This window comes from Corvus cornix, chromosome 12, assembly GCF_000738735.6.
Source record: "Corvus cornix cornix isolate S_Up_H32 chromosome 12, ASM73873v5, whole genome shotgun sequence".
Classification (NCBI taxonomy): Eukaryota; Metazoa; Chordata; class Aves; order Passeriformes; family Corvidae; genus Corvus; species Corvus cornix.
In genome coordinates this window covers 5,467,538-5,488,035 of record NC_046342.1, presented here as the reverse complement: position 1 = coordinate 5,488,035, position 20,498 = coordinate 5,467,538, and the positions used below count along the sequence as shown (strand labels likewise).

At 45.1% G+C, this 20,498-nt stretch overlaps 1 protein-coding gene across 1 annotated transcript in view; it reads right to left on the bottom strand.

Moving 5' to 3' along the window:
• NT5DC2 (5'-nucleotidase domain containing 2) overlaps positions 1 to 20,498 on the bottom strand; it is a 26,189-nt gene extending 5,691 nt beyond the window's left edge. The window contains exons 1-9 of the mRNA XM_020583734.2: positions 20,255 to 20,498; positions 12,891 to 13,075; positions 12,087 to 12,161; positions 10,209 to 10,264; positions 8,423 to 8,516; positions 4,798 to 4,926; positions 991 to 1,051; positions 633 to 735; positions 46 to 147 (exon numbers count right to left, since the gene is read on the bottom strand). Coding sequence (XP_020439323.2) covers positions 46 to 147; positions 633 to 735; positions 991 to 1,051; positions 4,798 to 4,926; positions 8,423 to 8,516; positions 10,209 to 10,264; positions 12,087 to 12,161; positions 12,891 to 13,075; positions 20,255 to 20,498 — 1,049 coding nt within the window. The remainder of the gene's footprint in view (positions 1 to 45; positions 148 to 632; positions 736 to 990; positions 1,052 to 4,797; positions 4,927 to 8,422; positions 8,517 to 10,208; positions 10,265 to 12,086; positions 12,162 to 12,890; positions 13,076 to 20,254) is intronic.

The following is a 20,498-nucleotide window of genomic DNA, read 5'->3' as shown; positions in this document are numbered from 1 at the left end:
AGGGAGGGGCCCCAAGCCTGAGGCAGAACTGCCCTGGACACGTACTTCCGCCGGTCAGTGAAGAAGTTGGGCTTGTCCGCTTGCACAATGACCATGTCGAATAAGTCCCGCCAGTTCTTGCCAACCATGTGTTTCATTCCTTTGTCCCTAAGGGCAAAAGAACAGAAAAATTAACAGATCCAGTACTCTTTTTTCACCCAACACTGCATCTTTACAACAGTATGCCCTAACTTCACTTTTATTTCAGTAACAGAGAAGAAAACAGAGATTTGTGAACCCCCCAAGGCTGTCTCATTGTATGAAGTATTGATGCTGTGCTTTGTTTCAAGCTGTCACACACTTTCTTCTGCACCACTGGAAGCCCAGGGAAGTCTGTGATGCAGCAAACACTGCTAGAGGCAATAGAAAGAGTCAGCTCTAATATTGTGGCCAGCCACAGCCTTGTAACTTCTTCAAAAAGTGAGATAAATGCTGTGGGTGCAACATTCATTACAAGCAGCTCCCAGAGAGCTCTCATGACTACTGCCACAAAACCCTGTCCCATACAAATTCCAGGTGCTCAGAGGAGGGAGCGCCCTGCACGGCTCTTGCTGTGCCATGGTGACCCATTGATGAGCAATAATGGTACTCACACAAAGCTAAAGGGACTGTTTGTGATGAGGAACAGTTTCTTCTTGTGGTTCACCAGGCGGTTTAGCACAGCATAGATTTCATCCCCGTGCAGAATATACTTTTCTGTATCAGAACAAAACACACAGCATCAATCAGGACACTTTGGCATGTCATGACCACACTTCTAATCAAACCAAACCAAACCTAGCCCCTATACCACTAAGGATAGAAAAGGTCTGAGTTAGATCCACCTCAGGTGGGCAGTCAATGAACCATCATGGTGACAAAGTGGCCCTCTTCATCCCCATCAGTCCTATCTAAAGAGAACGACTGAGGAAGTGACAAGTGAGTTTGGCACCAGAGCTCTATTTAACTCACCCATATCCTTTTCAATCCATTTGTACATCACTCCTTTCACATGAACATCTCTAATTGCATCCTAAAGAAAAAGGTAGGGGAAAAAAGTTTCAGTTTTATACATGGCATTCCTGTTTCCCAGCATGCAAACCTACTGCCACCACTGAAGACCAAGGCAGTAATGATACATGCCCTCCTTGCTGAACGGACAAAAACTCCATCACTGCCAAGCAGCAAAGCTTGCCCAGCAAGGCTGACCAAGATGCCAAAAGAAGAACAGGGTGGCTGGCTCAGCTGATGCAGTGTAAGGGGGAAAACCTCAAAACTTATCTGTGAAAGCACAAGTTCCTTCCTGCTCTTGGAAGGAACGAGCATGTTACCCCACTGGTTCCAAGGCAATAGACTGTGCCACTCCAAAACTATTTCCTGTCCCAAAACTGTACTGCCTCAGGCACTAGCTGGCTTTTCTTCCTCCCTGCGCCTGTGGAAGTTCTGCCAAATGTCACCCAAAGGATAGGAGCGTGGCCGGGGTGAACAGCAGCAGAGGACAGCATCTGTGATTCCAAGTTGCTCCCCACAAGCCAAGGAGGGCACAGCTCCTAGCCCTGGGTGCCCAGCGTGCACAGACAGAGCAGAAGCTCCCACTAGGAGGGTGGCACAAAACACAGCTGGGAAGGGAGCAAGTTAAAACAGATGTTGTCAATGGCATCCAAATATCCTCTATTTTCCAGGCCAGAAGCCAAGATACAACACATTTTTGGACACACCCAACTGAGATTCTGCCCAAATCTCCATCCAGCAAGATATGCCAGACACACAGAACCGTCTCCAGAGCAGCAACAGAGTTTGCAGTGTTTGCACATGCAAATGCTTGTTTGAGCAGCACTGTTTTCACCCCTGATAATTTACACAGGTAAACAAATGCTGCCTTTCCCCAGGACCCTTAAATCCCTGTTACACTGTCTGTGCCCCTTCAGGAGCTGCCCTTTCAGACTGAGCCCCACACTCACCACTGACATCACTACGGCGACACTTGGAACACAGTCACCTGATCTCATGGCAGTGCTGGGGAAACCTCCTCATGACCCCAAAAACCATTTCCTTCAGAGCTGGAGAGAACCACAATTTACAGCTTAAATGGGGATGATGAAGGTGGAGGCATCACCACTTCAAAATGGAGTTTTAGGAGCTTCTTTCCACCATGTGGATTTGAAGGGCAAAAAGGCAGAGATCACATCTCATTGCCTTACTGGAAAGAATCTGAACAGAGAGCAGGAGCTCTAACAAGAAAACAACTTTCTCTTAACCAGCACTGTCACTAAAAACAAGCAAAACTTCGGATTTGTGTCAAAACTACCTTTGCAGAGAAGAAAGATTTCAGTGTGCTCTTTCCCTAAACCCCTGCCCTCCAAAAAACAAAAGAAGAAGAAAAAAAAAAAAAGGCAAACTATAATGTTTCTGCAGGTAAAATCTTGGAGGCTTGGTAGGTGCCAAACAGGGCTCAAAAAAATGCCTCCAAAGGGAAGCAGGGTAAACTGTACATTCTTACTCTCAAATATGAAGTGACCAAACTGGTGTGACAGGACTACTTTAATTACACGTCAGCTTCAGCCTTTACCATGTGTTCTGGTTTGGCCAAATCTAGAAATATATCCCCTGAGAGAAGGCAGGCTACAACCAGCCCTCCCCCACCAGGTTCGGGGAAAAAATAAATTTTCCTTGAAGGAAAGTGAAAGAGATAAAAACTATTTATTTAACAAACACACAGGAAAAGGGATAATGATGATAAATGATAAAACCTCCCGCTCTGCTGAGAGAAACCTGGGAAAATTTCAGAGTCCTTCCGTAGATCTCTCTCTCCCCCTCCTTGGAGCTGGGACAGGGTGGTGGGCCCACCTCCAGGGCCAAGGCCTCAGTGGAAAGTCCTCCCAATGTATTCTGATGTTGAAACAGTCCAGCAGAGAGAAAAGGGAAAAAATGAAGTCCCAGGAAAACAAAAGTTCAACTCTCCAAAGGAAAAGGAGCTGGGGGAAAAAAACTGCCGAAAGCTGGCTGGAAAGGAAAAGCAAACCGGGCGCTTCCCTTCCCTCTCGCTCTCCTGCCACAGCTGAAAAAAAGTATCTCTGTGTGACCTTGAACAAGCTGCAAACTGCTTTGAAAAAGTTTTGCTCAGTTTTTCCTTCCCCCTCTCAGGATCAGTTTAAAGGCATAGAAAGGCACAAAATTTAATTTCTGGGCATAGGGCAGCGATATGGGATACACATCATAAAGTCACCCCAAGACACCATGCCCCAGGGTCAGCCCTTTTGACTCAGTGCAGTGCCTGTAGCACTTAACCTGCTCCCAAACACACGGGCTGCATCAGCATTACCACCAAGAGTTACAGCAGTGTGTCAGGTTAAGCCAGTGCTGTCCTAACAGCTGGGCTGTGCAATTCCTCTGGGACACCTGTCTGCAAGCACAGAAGGATCTCTGTGCTCAGGTTCACAAAGCATTTCTTTGCACTCGAACTTGGGTACTGCAAAAGGATAAGTTTTGCAAAAATGTTTGTTTATTCCCATTGTACAGGAAAAAAGCAAGAACACCTCTGGTGAGACCACATGATGGTCCCTAGTTTCAATATAGATTTCAGGCATTTCCACAGATTTTCTGTCATAGCTCTCTTTGCCTACTTCAGTTGCTCCTCAGGGACGACCACATTCTCCACCAAAAAGAAAAAGCCAGGATTAGCACTCAGGAGTCTGAGGGCTGGACCACACCAGTTGCCCTGTATTGAACATTTATCATCTATGGCAACCATCCCCCTGCTCTCAAGATTTCAATTAGGAACATGTTCATTTTGATCTCCAAAGAAGGTTCAGAAGAGACTCTTCGAAAAAAGCCTCAGGAATCAGCTGTATCCCCTCTTCCAATTTTCCCCACTCTAAGAGCAAAACCAACATCCAACACCCACAAAACATGTTAAGGTCTTTTGGGAAATGGGCTGGCACATTCCTATCAAGCACCAACAGAAGGTCAGGACACACAGCTGACAGGTGGATCCTTATCACAAAGCAGCAGCACAGACATGGAGCTCCATTTCCCCATGGAGCCCCATGTCCTTCCCAGAACTGAACAGCAGTGGGTGAGCCTAAGATTCCCACAATGTACAAATCAAAAACCCTACTCCATGGAAAAAGGAATGCAATAAGGAAAATGTGTTGTCTATCAGTGTAAGTCAGCCAGAGCAGCAATCTCAAGCACTTAGTCTTGCCTACAGCATTAACTGAGAAGTCAAAGAGCCCCAGCAATGCTGATAATCCCACACAGCCCTTTCAAGTGCCACTTAACACCTTGGAGTAAATGACTCATGAAAGCTACAGCCACCCACTGGAAAACATCTCCAAAGGATCAGACTACTCTGCAGCTGCAAGGAGTAGAGGACTCTCAGAGCAGGCAAGGACAGGTGTTTTACAACAATCACTGTATTAAGTAAACTGTCTGGTTGTCTTTGAAAAATGAGATACTAAGGAAAACAGTTTAAAAGCCTGCAGAACCAGAAAACATTTACACAAGCTGTGTGACATATTTCCCATGGAAGGACCTTCAGCTTAAGCAGCCTAGGCTCTCCTGCACGAGATATACCAGCAACACCAGCTCTGTAGTACAGACAGAACCCAAACATGTTCTGAAAACACAGCTTTGAATATTCCCTGGTAATGCTTTGATCTAAAGGGACAACAGAGCTGTCATATCAAACTGGTCACTGCCAGCCCCTCGGGTTTGGGTGCTGCAGAGCTCACAGCTCTGATGTGGTGTGAGCTGTGGGGCAGTTGACATTTCACTTACAGATATGTCCTTGTAGAGATGCACCTGGTCAAACTCAATGCCATGAGTGATGAAGTAATCAATGACTGAAGAGAGCAGTGTCATTTCAGGAAGAGAAAAAATGTCCATAAACTGCTTAAGTGATGGACCCTGGAAAGCAAAAAACAAAAGGGAGACATTAAACCAAAAATACTGGGAAAAAAAAATAGCAAAGCCAACAAGCAAACTCATATCACCCAGCATCATCTGAAATATGTTCCGGGCTAACAAAAAGAAAAACACTAGTGTGAGAAGTCCCAGCCACTCAGCCAGTAGCCCTCTCTTCTCCACCAAAACACTAACCTTGAAGAAAGAGAGGTGTCTCCCTCACATAAATCATTGAACAAACCCAGCATCTTTAATACCACAGGGTGAAGATGGAGGAAGCCGGAAGTCAGTCCCAGACATTTTTATTTCATCCTCTGCTTCCCACTTGGACTCTTGGCATTAATAAGGGTGCCAACAGACAAAGCTCTGCTACAGCAGCAGACAAGGGCCTTGCTGAAGATGTCCCTTTGCTCATCTGAGCCAGGCTGTGACACAGGGCATCAAAGCTGCTCAAACCACGTTCCAGTGAGGTTTCACAAGGCAGTGTAAGACAAGCTGTTTGTCAATGCCTGTCTGTCACTACGGAAAACCCAGAGGAAAACCAGCTCCAGCCCACCCAAGTCAAGTGGAAATGGACAATTAAATCCTGACCAAGGAATAACTTCCCTTGCATTAGGCAAAGTTGCAGCTCTCACACACATCAATCACAAACCTATCAGCAGGCCAAGAGCCAACTTTGGCTCCAGAGAGAGCTTCCAATAAAATGAACTTTGCTTATTCTGTATGTACCACCTGTGCAGAGGACTGCAGTGAGTCTCACTTGCAAGATGAAGCTGGGATCAATTTTTTCATCTGCCATCAATAAAGTTCCAGACCAGATATGGGGACAGTTACTAAGGCCCCATATAGGGAAAGCACACAGACCTCCCATGAACCTGGTCATCAGTAGTGCCCTGGCAATCCAGTTCCATCCTGCCTGTGCATGAGCTTTGAGCAATCCAGGACTGACAGCTGCGAAGTTGCAATGCTGTAGGATAATACTGGCCCACTTCAGAAAGCATTTATTAGAGCTGTGTGAAAGACAGACATGAAAGCAGCATCCAGAAAACCACAGAAGGTGCAGATGGTGGAAGCTGACAGGGCCCCTGCTGCCTAATGACAAAAGTGTGGCCCTGTCATGCCAGGATGTAACAAGAGAACACCTCCCATTTAGTCTGGTTGGGTAAGGGTGGCACAAGACCAGCCCTCTGCAGCCCTATCTAAAGGCAATACAAATGGAGGTCAAAAGGGCAAAGGAACAACAGACAGCATTTTGCCTGAGTTGCATTACCAAAAAATGCTGCAATCAAAAGCTGCGCTGGTGTGCTGAGGGTTATACAACTTCCATCCACCCAGCACAGGACAATTTCACCTACAGAAGAAGACAGCACAAAGGGCCACATACCACACATGGTGGTGCTGTTTAGGGATACTCTGAATCCTCCCAGCACTTCTGTCCATTTTGAAGTCTGGTTGCTAAGGGAATATTTCTCCCATAGCAAAACCAAAAGTTCCTGCAAACAGCCTTCACCTTTTTTCCTGTTCAGAGATTCTGGGAAAGAAGCAAGAGGGACAAAAGCAGTTCCTACTGAAATAACTAGGTACAGGATTTAGCAGAGCAATGACCTGTCCTACCTTTCAAGAGAAGAGACAAGTAAATGTTCAGTGTTAACAGCAAAGATTTACCTTGTCAGCTCTGATTTCATTTTTGAGCCTGTGCCATTTTCCTAGAAGGCAAATCCAACCTCTCCCAATTCCCTTTAGTGGCCTTGTGACAGGAGCCATGATGAAAATTGGACTGTGCTTTCAGAATGTTACATCTGCTTTCTCCACAACACTCATGAGTTCTCCACCCTCATTACAGGCCATCACATGTAAAGCCACCCCAGCTGCAGTGTCTAACCCTGGGCAAGATCTGTGCCCATCTACTGCAGGTGTTGGGATGCAGCTGTCCACACACTCCTGCTAACAGAGAATCAGGAAAACCCTTAAGGGAGAGTATTTACACACTTCAGCCGTATCGGTCCCACTTCTCTTGTTGCCTGTTAGCAACCTTCCTGGTGCCCATACAGCAACATCAGCATGGCAGGCTAAGGGGAACAAATCCAAGACCCCTATTAAAGGCTCACTCCTCACCAGTTCACTGCACTTGCTCACACCAGCAGTCACATTAACCCTTGCTTCATCTTTCTCACTGATGTGGGAAAATATGTCCCACTTAGTGGCAGAGGTTGAGTGGACATTGCTGAATGCAAATACCATTAGTTGTAAATACTTTCTTTCTCTTTGGGATCCACCTATTAGTTCATGGAGTCTATCACATTACTAGGAGAGGAGATTCACCTCTTCACAAAGACTAAGCTGGTATCTCTTCTTCTGTGGCCAGATGTTACATCAAATTTTTCAATACCAACTACAGGAAAGAAGAAAGCACCTGGTATGTACAAAGCAGCACCTCAGCATGAGCACCTGGTCCTACAGAAGGCCACAACTTGAAGCAGGTTTCATGTTCACAATTATTTAAAAAGAAAGGTGAAATCATCTCAAGTTTGGCAGGAGTGAGGAGAATTGCACAGGAGGAGGCTAATCGAGGGCAGTTTACAGACAGATACCAAATTCTAAACAGAAATGTCCTATTTCAAAGCTGGAAACGTCATTGAGCTATAAACAGAGTATATACTTATTAAGAAAGCAACTACTAAGACTAATTGTTCCCAAGAGAAAAAGAGAAAAATCAAGAAGTGACCTTGCTGGAGACTTCACAGAGCAGACTCACAGGGGTATTACCAGAGGAAATGTGCCATTCTCCTTCCAGCTTCCCCTAAGGCACCAGAACTAAGGCAAGAAACAAAGCAGTTCTGGGAGAAGGGATGTGAAGGGTCCTGCTTGGCCACTGCACCACATGAGACACTCAAGGAAGAAAAATCTCTCCTAACTTCCTCTAGTTCAGGCAACCAAAGGATTTTTACAGCTCCTACAGACAGAATGTCAGTACTTTACTACCCCCTACACTCATGGATGACAACCCTATTAATAATACCCCCTGAGCAGTTCTGAAGGAGTGTGGAGGGGGCAATCCTTTACATGAAGGGGAAAAAACCGTACCCAAAACCAAAGAGAGAAAGAAAGGCATTGCAAGCACCCTACAGCTACACACAGAGACCCCCTCCCGAATAGCTCACTGCAAACAGGAGCACTGCAGGCTGCCCCGGTAGCTTCAGAGCTAGATTTGGCCAGGGAACAAGCAGGGAACATCTCCCTATCAGTCTTCAAAGCCATTCAGCTCTAGGCCAATAGCCGCAGTATTTAGAAATGCTTTGCAGATATCTTTCAGATGCTAAACTGCTAAATAACCTCTGGGGCATATTCCCACTAGAACAAAAACACACACTGCAGCTCACTAGGGACCGAGCCTTTCCAAGGGAGGCTGCAGTCATTTACATGTGCATACAATTCCCTCTGTTTTCCAAGCTGTTCAAAGAGCTGCTGCTGCATCCCAGCAGCCAAGGGCTTACAATACCTTGCCATAGAAGTCACTCATCTGGTACAGGGGGATGTGCTGGGTACCACCGTAGAGTTCGATCACCTCTTCATCAGGCACCGGTTTGAGCCCTCTAAACACAAAACAACACAGTTTGTCAATAATCACCAGTCTGCACAGTGCTACAAACAGTAGAGAAAAACAGGATGGGGCAAACAGGCTCTTTTTAAAATCTCACTAATTCCTCTTGCCCAAAAGAGACAGGCAGAGAGCCTGACAGCTCTAAAGATTCACATAAAATCTTTCCCAAGACATTCTTCAGATACCTCGTTTGCTCCTACAAGTTAATTGAGGGGCTTTATCCACATTCCAGCAGAGTCCAGCCAGAGGCTTCTCTCTGTCTGCTGTCAATCTGCTGACAGGACTGCCCCACCAAATCAGCCCCACGACCTGACTTAGGCAGCGCTGGGTAACTAACTTGGTTTGGAGATGTTGCTTCCATGAGGTACATCACTTTTAATGAAAAGGTGAAGGAAAAGGGTTTGCTGAAAGTGGGGTTTCCTTCTTATTCAGTTTTCCTAAAGAGAACAAGATCTTGACTAAGACCATTCAACAGAGAAAGCTGTTTTTCCCCAAAACACCAAAACCAGAGGTATGGCTGAGCTGTGCAGTTCATAACACCAGGTTATCTGGCTGCTGCAGGTTTTGCCTCTTGCACAACTTTGATGACTCTTTGCTCAAGCAGTCAGCAACTTTCCCTTTCTCCTTTTCTACTCAGTTATGATACAGCATCTAAGAAGTTAAGTGTTGCCTCAGTTGTGCTCAAAAGCAAAGGACAGTTTAGAGGGACACTCCAAAAAAGAGTTACTAAAGGACACTAGGGAAAAAAAAAATTAAATGTGTTTTCACTAAAAATCTCTTTATGAAGCTGAAGTAAAATATGGAGCACTACAAACCCTCTGTTCCCCTCAATCCCCCAAGCTGGCACTCAGAGAAGCCAATTCTCTCTGATTATGAAACTCCCTTCTTAATATTCTTAGAGTGTTTACTGAAGCTTAACAGCAAAAGGGCAGAGATCAAGAAAAAAAAACCACACTGGCTTCCATGCTCAGGAAATACAACATAGGATTTACAGAAGCTTTGCTACTGCTATCTATAAATTACTACATCTTACACACCAACCCTACTCTTTGGGGCAAGGTGTTTTCTCAGTCTCCAGTCTCACAACTCTTTGGAGGAAAATTTCCTCTGCACTGTTTCAGCCACTTATTCCAAAGCACACCCAGCTCTTCTTGAAGAGCTAAAGGAAAAATAGGACCACCTAGGTCTCAAAGTGAGCCCAGATTTTGATGCATTATTACTTTATTGGCATGTCTGTGTTGCTTTAAGATGTAATTTGCACACCCAGACCACTTTCCAAGGCACAGCAGAGCACTCCTGCCTGGAGAAGACAGGCCCATGTGTGAACCACATACAGAGGAGCCCTTTCCTAGTGGCTCTGTTTGCTCTCAGGTGCTAACCCAGCCATGCTGTAGCTGCAGCTCAGACACCACACAGTGTACGTGACCAGATGTGCTATTAACCATTACAAAAAGCTCCAGGTCTTCCCACCCACACTTGGCTTGAAATGCTTGAGAAAAAATAACTCCCTGCAATTATATGCCAGGTAAGCATTTGAAGCAAGAGCAAACAGGATGAGCCAGACAAGACTGTGCTCTGCTCAGGAAAGAAACACAACAACACATGCTATGAACATACACTCAGATGTAGAAAACCACCTTGGCATATATGAGCTTTTAGAAAATGATTTTCAGAACTGACAGACCTATATGCTGTCCCCAGCTGGACATAATGGAAAGCATCGATCTTCATGAGAAGACTCTGTGATAAGGGAGAGATATTTACTGTTAGAATTGGGTTACTGTTAAAATTTTACACTGAAGCCTTATTAAAGTTTAAAGTTCCACACAAATGACATTCAGAAAATAAAGTTCAGTATGAACATCCCACATCTATGTACTTTAGGCAGCACTTATTCTCCAGGTACTTTTAGACACACTTATTCATACTGTGATTTTTTATTGGCCTCTCTGGGAAAAGACCATCTTTCTATGAGCCAAAGTCTGTTACATCCCTGTTCGTAGACAGGGATGCAGTTGAAAAACAGGGACAACAATGTTTCTGTGACTCAAGTCAGTCTATTCTTACCTCCCTTCCAAGAAAACACACATTCCAAAGGAGCTTTGTGTGCACAAGAGATCTATTTCTCCCCACATTTATCCTAAGCAGAACTAAATGGGCAAGTTTTAGTTGAGCACAGCTGCACCCAGTCATTTTCCTCACACAAGAGCTCTCCCCTCCCCAGTAGAAGACATTGAAGGAAAGATGTTCAGGAGCACACCAGGCTGGTAACATTAGAGCTTTCTTTGCATTTTTACTATCAGACTCCCCTAATCATGAGTCATCCCTTCTCCTCCATCCATCATTCTGAAGCTGTAACACAAGTCCTTGGGCATGGAAAGCAGCCTCACACTAAACCCACATCACTCTGAGCTTGCACAAGGAACACAGCATCAAACTTCTTTCATCAGGATACCATATCAGTGCATCTTGCTACACTGTGGGCAGACCTCCCAGTAATCCGTGAGGAGTGCAGGCAAATATGCTGGAAGTTTTACTTAGACAGGCACAACCTAGATTTCTGTGTGGTTTACGAACTCTGATCCTGAGAAAAGAGAGTTCTCTACTTTCTACTCACTCAAAGGGTGCTTTGCTTGGCCAGGCCACTCGCCTGTGCTTCTCAGATATACCAGCCAAAGATTTAAACAGAGAAAGAACCTTCAGTTTCCCACAGATCTACTTCTTGTTTTGTAAGGCCAGAGGCGTGAGTGGTCTGCTGCCATGCTGTCATCACAGTTAGGACAAAAGACAGAAAATCTCTGTAGTTTTTTCCTTCATTCTCTTTTTTTCCCCTCCTGCTGGAGAACAGCACACTCATTCCAGCCTGCACTGCCTGCTTCCCTGAATTTGCTCAAACTCAACGTAAGAGAAAGCTACACCAGTGAAGCAACTTTCTCTGCTGTGCTCCCACCTGACTGCCTGGCTGCAGCAGCCAGCATGACATCACTGGGCATCAGGCTTTCAGGGAATCAGTCCAAAGCACTGAAAAGGGTTAAAGCTAATGCCTGCACTCTGCTTGCCTGTGTTCCTAAGAAGCATGCATCTCAAGTAGCTTGGATCTTATTCCAGGCAGTCCTATTATTCGGGGTAGGGGGTGGGGAAGGCTTCCTAAAGCATTCTCCTGACAAGTCATTTCTATTATTGGAGGAAGACATTATGCCTCTGCTCCTGGCAAGTACTTGTAGATGCAGGATTGAGTTTTGCTGTTTAAATTTCCTGAAAGACAGAAACAATCACACAAACAAGCTCAGTTTTCTATTAATTAGCCTGTGGAATGAACTGACTTTTAAATTGGCTAAGCTGTTTACCAGAGGCCTTTGCTAGAATGTCCCATTCTGCTGGAGGTCAGGCTGGCACAATAAACATCTTTCCTTGGGGAAGAACCCAAGTAGTGTAAAGCACAGCCACACAGACTCACTGGTAATTTGGTGATAGATGTTATTGCAAGCAATGACGAAGTATTTCCACTAAAAATGTAACAGTAGAAGACAAAGCCCAGGAGAGTGAACTTTGTACAGCTTACCTTTTGTACATCATAATGAAGCCCACGTATGGCAAACCCTGGAATGTAGTCATACTTCCCAAGCCCTTCTGGATACTGGGAAGACAAACAGTGACATCATTAGAGCATAAGCACTGGATAATTAACAAAATCATTTCACCTGTTGAGCTCGTTTAGTGCTGCCTAATTTTGCCCTTTTAACAAAGAAAATGGATGAATGGAGTAAGACAAAGGATCAAGATATCCAAAACTAGTTTGTCTCATGTAAGGGACAGTAGTGAAAAGCCATCAGATTCACTGAGGCAGTGAGGACACTTCTTGTAAGCTCCACTCAATGCATATATTTGGCAAAGCTTGGCACTGCAGAGCGCCTCTAAACAGAAAGAAACGATGAGAAAAAATGCATAGAGCAGTCACCCATTGCAAACAGGGTGTCTGATCTGGGACATGTTCTAGGGCATCATCCCATCAACCAGCATGTGTCAAGTCCTTCACAGCTTCGGTGTTGGCCCATGGTTTATGCTTATCCACCATGTGCACCTCTAACCAGTAGTTCTGTAGGCATTATTTCCATAGTTGAGTACAACTGACCAGAGCTTTTCTAGACTAAGGCTCCCACTCCACATTTATAAAACCCCAGGAGTATACATCATGTTAAATTATCTCAAAGGAAATTAAGTCTGCAATCAAAGATTGTGAAACATTAAATTTACCTCAATAAATCAAGTAATTGACATGCATGCACAATGCCTGCACAAGCATGTCTGGAGCATTGCAAAGACAGCAGCAAGCTTAATTGAGTGGAAACTCCTAGCACCTCATTACCTTGAATTGCTCTATTAGGATGTTTCTGGCAGTGTTGAAAATCATGGAGTGTAGTAAATTAGAATACTGTGCTAATGTGTAATCATAGTCAAAGCCATAGATCTCCACATCTCCCAGACTGATCTCATTGTTAGCGTAGATGGCGGCAGGGTTGAGGAGATTGCAGACTCCTGGTGGAAGGAGATCTAAGAGAAGGGAAAGGGGAGAGGTTAGAGAAACTGAGACGATCACTGAAGTTTAGACATTTTCTTCTGGACCTGACAGCAGCTGGAAATGCCACACAGCAGCAGCAAAGGAGGACAGAGCTGCTGCTGAAGGCTGCTGCCGTTAACTCACTCAAATAATCTCCCTGTGAAAAAACACTGTGAAACCTCTGGCAAACCTCTGGCTGCACCTGGAGATAATGCTGTCTATCCATCTGCACAGTAAGACTGACCTTTTGTGTCAGGAAGCTGCAAAACAATGTCCCCTGGTCTCTGGCCTACATGAAGCAAAGCAAACCCGAGGTTTTGTAGTGTCAAATTTCTATCTCAGAGCAGCTGCAGCTTCTGCAGGCTTCAGTGTGAAAGGTAGCTGTGATAAATCACCAGAAAAACACACACCCCTCACTTAGAACTTGCACAAGCAAACAGGCTAACTCTCCTCTTGGAAAAGTCTAGATTACTCCAAATCAGAAATTTTGAGGTTTGTTTTTTGGCATTTTTTGTTTCTCACAGAGACAACCAGACTTCACAGAGAAACCCTGCAAGTACCACTAGGACTTTTTAAATTTTTGTATTAATGGGCAGGATAAAACAAGGTTTTGAACAAACACCAACATGTAAAAAGTAAGTTATGCTCCTGGAGCATGCAATGCTGATAGCAACAAGTTATCTGCTTTCCTCTGATAAACAGCTGTGGAAACAGCTCAGTCCTTGCATGTGGTTTGTCACTGCAAAGCAGGGTTACTGTTCAAGATGCTTGGGAATAGCACTGACCACTGAGAAAATGGGGTTAAGTGAGCAAGCAGCTGAACTACCTGTGTATATATATGTGTGTATACACACACATATATATATATATATATGTGTGTGTGTGTGTGTGTATATATATATATATATATATATATCCCTTTCCAGAGCTAGTCCAGAGAGGAGAGCTTTTGCTCCACTGCAATGGGAGAGGCAGGAACAGATCTTCCCACAGGCTTCCCATTCCATGAGAACTGTCCCTTCCAAGAAAGAGCGATAAGAATAGTTCCTTGTAGTAGGTTGCCTGGTCACAACCACACTGGGGGACAGAGGGGAAGGAGACATTTTCTCCCTCCTCAAAGATGGGTAATTTTCTCTTTGAATGATAGAAAAAGTGCAGGCATTTTCCAGATCCTACTCAGCATCAGTGGGTAGGATTTTTTTCTTTTCCTACTTTAACTTTTGGCTTTTAGCAAGAATCCCTGTCCTGGTTCTTTAGTGTTTCCTTGCTATAAAACCAACTTCCATTTGTGTCTAGGACAAAAACCACATTATTAGAAAGAGATACCAGCCCTTCCCAAGAAAGATTTTGTCTGGAATTATACCAGAATTTAGGCAAAAGTCGTCAGTACATTTGTGAGCACTAATTCGGAGAGGTAACCAAAGAAATAGATTCAAATATTTCAAAATGTTTCTTTTTCAGGGGGGGAAAAAAAAAAATCACTATGTTACAAAACATACCCATCCTACTCTCCTAACTGACTTCCATTTGGCTTTCAAAGGCAATTCACCAAACCATGTGGAGAGGAATCACTAGAAAATAAAGCAGTATATTAAGGCAGGAGGGCTGACTTGCTGGCTACACGTCAGGAACAAAAGCTCTCTGTCAGTGCTCTGCTGGTGGCAAAGTTCCTGGAAGAAGCTTAGGAGAGCGGATGCATTCCAAGTACTTTCCACCGAGATTTTAAAAGATGGGAAATGTAAATAGGATTCAGATGATCACAACTTTAATCCTTTCATCATAAATGCTCTTTGCACCATAAACAAACAGAGCTCCACTTCCTGTCCTCACCTCCAGTCAACTTGTGGAAAGACCTTTTTCTAAACTTACACTGGGATTTGCTGGGTGTTATTTTTCTTCCTCACAAGGAAAATGATGACACAACCTTAATCACATCTCAGGGGAAATGTGCAGGGCTTTCCTCTTCTATTAAAGCCCTTTTTTCTTTTTATGACAAATGCAACCAACTTGCTGCTACAGTTTCCCTACAGAGAAGTCAAGTTCTTCCAACATTTCCCTTTTGCTAACAGATTCAGGACAACACATTTTTACAGCCTGAGAGCATCACAAAATACCATTGCCTGAACCCCACCTCTCTTTTCACAGAGGACAAGAGAACCTTCTAGATTCAACCACACATACCAGCCACAACTTTTGCAAAAATACCATCAGGAAAAACTAAGGGAGCAGTAGGATTTTGTAATAAGGAGAGGGTAGTCTGAGCTTCACCAAGCAAGTCCTATCTGTGATCAGAAGCATAAGCAGTTACTGTGCCACAGCACGATTTATGAAGTACATTTAGACCCACTGAGTGAAGCAATGCTCTCCCCTGCCAGCCTCAAATGTACAGAGCCTCTCTGCTGTCCTCTGACAGCCATCTTGCCCAGGTCATTTTTCCCACCCATATTTCGTCAGTCACTTACATAGCATGTTCTCTCTTACCTCATGAGGGCTGAAAAAGGGTGCACACACCAGCCAAAATGATTTTCACACACAACGTGTTCCCTACATACCCTTCCCCAAGCACCACACATCTTGCTGTGTTTCCTACTACACATCACTCACAACTTGCAGCTTGCTCTGTCCACCCCATCATCCTACATCTTTAATTTACAGTAATTTCAAAGTCACTGCTCTTCCAGGAAGGAGGAAAGCTCTGAGGTTCAGTCTAGACATTCATGATGCATGTTTGTCTCAGTGTAAATGTCCTTCTGCAGCACCCTCCTCAACAGAGCTGCAGGTCTCCATCTCCTCCTTAAACTCATGCAGTCTCCATGTAGGTTCCAACTACAGCAGGGAGAAGACACAAACTGGGAGCACTCACAAAATCAGTTTCAATACATGAGCCCAAAGATGCCTCAGGGTTACTAAGCCAGGTTCCAAGAAGCTTGGTTTGTGTTTGGTTTTGGGTTTGGTTTGCTTTTGTGGTGTTTTGTTTGTTTGTTTTTCAAAGATAACCTCCTGGGTGGTTACCAATCCTGAGAGCTTAATCAAGTCCTGGGCTGCAGGCTTGGGCGCTGCTGCTCTGCTGACTTTCCACACATAATCTGCCAGGGATCTTTGTCTCAGACTTCCTGGCAATTGTCAAATCAAAACAAACAGACACCCACCAGAAGCTCATGAAGATGCCATTTTTCAAGAACGATAACTTCTGCTTTTCCTCTGCCAAGACACTGTAATGGATTGCTGGACAGGTACAATAAATTAAAGAAAACAACCGCACAAAACAAAATGAAGAGCAGTTTTGATTATTAAAAAAGAGTAATAATCTCAACTACTCTTTCCATCTAGGTCCTAACTAGAAAGGCAGACAACATCACAGTTAGTCACTGCCTACTCAGCACTTCACCCAGGAAGTCTGATCTAAGGCAGAAGCAGCGTGAGCACATCTGAGGACGGTGTGGAAAAAGCCACTCTTGCACTGGATGCAGCCCCAGGAATCTGCCTGCTTGCACAATTTGCTCCGGTTTGCAACTCCGACGGTTTTTAGGGAAGTAGCTGCATGTCCACGGCACATGATGAAATTCAGCAGCAAAGGCAGACCACAAGAAAGCGTGTTTGAGCTCGTGCACCTTTTACACCTGGGTGTAAATGCAAAGTAAACACACGTCCTTCATTTTACCACTGAGAACTTGGACAGCTGCTTAAATCAGACTGTCTCCATGAGAGCACAGGTGTCTCTTCCCAGGCAATAACCCACATTGTTAGAAAGCAATAACCCTCAACCCCCAACAGGAGAGCAGAGATGGAAACAAAAGCAGGTAATTAACTGCGAGAAACCACTAGAGACACCATCTGGTCCCTTCTGATGTGAAAAACGCTCTGGGCAGGAGGTGCCAAGCACGGTTCCTGCTTTTCTGAGCTCCCGTGGTGCCAACAGCATCCTGCAGAAATGCTCCTGTTTTCTCAGCCTCAGATCCAGCATGTTAGTGAAGAATAATACATCAACAAGGCAACTCGCTCCCATCTCTCACACCCTTTGTACTCCCAGAAGTCCAACACAGCAGACATCTGTACTAATTTCTTTGTAAGAAAGGGAAAAGAAGGATACAGAGAAGCAGATGGCCATCATCCTCCGTGTTCTTCATGAATCAAAAAGTTTCCCTTGTTCACAGGGAGTTGCTTTCTAAAGACAAACCGCCACTTTTCCTCTCTTCGCAGTACCCCTTTATCCTTCTGAAGTATTGTTTTGTGCCATTTCCTGCAAAGCACTCCCACCAGCCAAAGTAGATGCTTCTACCAATGGGGTAGGAAGGGAAAAATATTATCTAAAGACCATTTAATTTCAGATGAACCACATTAAAAGACCTTGAATTTACACCATTGTGTCTAAATATTTTGGGATTTCCTGCCAATGAAATCTACATTAACTAAAAGCAATATTAGAAAATATAATTTCATTCCAAAATTACATTTTTAAAATATACAAAGGCACTAGAGAAATGCTACAAGAGTTCTTCACAAGAAAAAATGGGTTATATCCAAAAAGGCAGAATTGGGAAGTTTACATAACTGGTCACTCTTCCAGTTCTGGCTGTTCTCACATTTAACCATGCCCAAGCTTGTCACTCAGAGGCAAGATGTTTGCAGATATTGTAAAGGTTCCCTAGGAAAGCTGAGTTAGTGTAGCCGCTGTTAACAGATTTGGAGCACCTAGGGAAAAACAAACACTTCCTCACAGCCAAAGCCTCACCGGCTTGGCAGTCCCCTTGCTTCAGAATTGGATGTTTCCTAGAGTGCAGGACTTCAAAGCTTACTGAGAGATCTTATCAGCCTTCCTTGACACTTATCAGATCAGAAGACAGCAAGTGTTGCTCAACTCCATCCCTCTGACTAATGTGAATGTACTTTTCCTTTTGCCAGAGGAAAAAAAAAGCACAGTAAGTGCCTCAAATTTTTAGAGGTAACGAAATTTGGTGCTAAGAGTCATTGTTGCAATAGGCAGGAGGGATAATGAAGAGAATAGCTTCTCTTGAGTCAACACTGAGAAGAGATTTTACCTCAGAGGACACAGCTATGTTGTGCTGTCATTTGTGTCACCTCACTGAAGCCTGGCAGAGCACAGATGTGTTTACACAGAGTTGAGAACTTCTTGTGCCTGTGCTCTGGCCACCAAACCTGCACCTCCACTGAACTTTACTGCACAGAAGCTCATCCTGCACAGCCTGCCCTGTCCAACTCAGTCAGCATTTATCGTGCAAAAATGCGACAGTGCTCCGTGGATCCGGTCCTAAGCAAGGGCTGCTCTGAAAACACACAATAAATTCTCCTGGCAGAGACCTCTCATCAAACCAATGGCAATAACCGAGAACACAGGACAAAGGACTGCACAAAGGTGGCGTTTCAGAGGGGGAAGGAGAAGGAGAAGGTGGCATCAGAGGAGTCTGCCCAAACTCAATGCTAGGGAGTACTGAGAAGCCAAGCACAGACATTCACCTTCACATCAGTTAGAAATCAAGCACGAAGGAACAGACTGATGCCACATTTTGCACAACTGTTTAGTCATCAAAGCAACGATTAAAACCAACTTGGACCAACTCTGTCTCTTCCTAACAAGACTTGAATAACAGCACAGTCTTGAAATTGTAGTTTGGAGAGCTATTCGTTAAACAAACGAGGGCCTTATAACGAAGGCCTTATTCAACACATCTGATGGCCACCTGGAGGTTTGTGATGAGTCTTCTCTGTAACACTTGGGCTACTTCACCTGACTTCACTTTGCATTTACTCCTGCTGATTACTTCTCCACCTCATTTAAAAAGGGTATCTCTTGCATCCCAGAGTTATGCAAACGCAAACTCCACAATCTATCACAAAGCAAACCGAGCATTTTGCCAAGAGACCATGACACACCCTATTAACACACATCTGCATTTATGGTTTCAATCCCATTATGGAAAAGAAAAAAATGCCTTTGAGGATATCAAGGTCCTAACAGCAATAGGAGCATTGCAAGTTGGAATTTCTTTCAAGCAGTAGGGCTAAAACCACAACTCGACCTTGGAGGGTGTTAGCAAAGCTCCAGTCCTCTGTCAGCACCCTGCACTGCCTTCAACGGCGCTGGGAAAGAAGGGCTCATCCTGGAATGCAGCAGGCTGAGCACCTAATGGATCAGCAGACAATTCCCTTACATTTGTGCATCATGAAGGACTCCAGATTTTATGTCAAATCCAGTGTACTGGAAGGTGGGGGAGGAAGGAATGACAGACCTTGCTGATATCAGAACAGGGAGAGGGCTTTTCCAGATGCCTACGGCCGGCTGCCATCCTTATCCAAGCCCACAGGTAAATAAAAGCTAACGGAGAGTTCTGTAAGAGCAGGCACAAACTCATACTTCCTAGGTCTCTACAGTGCTTACCTTCAGCATTCCAAGAATCAAGAAACCAACAGGAAAAAGTTCCCTGCCCTCATGTCATTAAAGCTATTTATAGGAGAGTTTAATACAGTGGAGGTCTGCTGCTGCCAAAAAGACCACAATCCTGTTTTACACATAGACAGATTTGGCGAGCAGTCTGAGTTTTCTCTTTGCTTGGCAAGATTTCAAAGTACCCGACAGAGCCAGGTAACTTTTTGGTCAAAGAAGCAAAAACACACACACTCATGAGCAAAAGGTGTGTCACATGTGGAACACAAACTGAGCTCAGGACCAGGACACATCCTAGGGGCTGCAGCATCAGTCTTCTCCAGGCTCACCCTTGTGCATGCCCATCTATTTGTCCTAGTCCAACCGCGATTCCGTATGCCAGCCAACGGCAAACTGGAGAAAAAGGCAACAAGCCCTTCATTTAGACCATTTGCCGTGACAATGCCCACAGTAAGAAGGCCAGTTATGAAAAGTCCCATACACCCTGCACGTCCTGAGACGCTGGGACCAGCCGGGGAATCTGCACAGAAGGAAGCCCAGAATGGGGAGAGGAAGATCAAGATTTCAGTGAAATAAAACCATCCCAGAGAGTCACGGACGATGGAAGATGTGGATGGCATCGCCGGGGAGAAAGGCTCCTAACCCGGCAGCTGCACAGCCCGGGGACATCCCCAGGGCTGCGGGGCGAGGAAAGGCACCGAAATGCAAAGAGAAAGGAGAGAAAAGAAAAGAATGGAAAGGCCGGCCCTGGACGTGGCAGCCCCCTTACCGTAGACCAGCTTCTTCATCTCGTGGTACCTGGCCCACAGGTAGGTCTTGGTGTCGGCGCCCTCGGCCGGGACGGGCTGGCTGCCGACTCTGCCGGGGGCCGCCGGGTGCTGCTCCCGGGGCTGCCCGTGCCCACCGTCGCCGGTGGCTTTGTGCCGGCAGCTCTGGCAGGACACGGCCACGGCGAGGAGCCGGGGGACCGCGCCGCCGCCCCTCCGCAGCGCCGCCGAGCCCAGCGCCGCCAT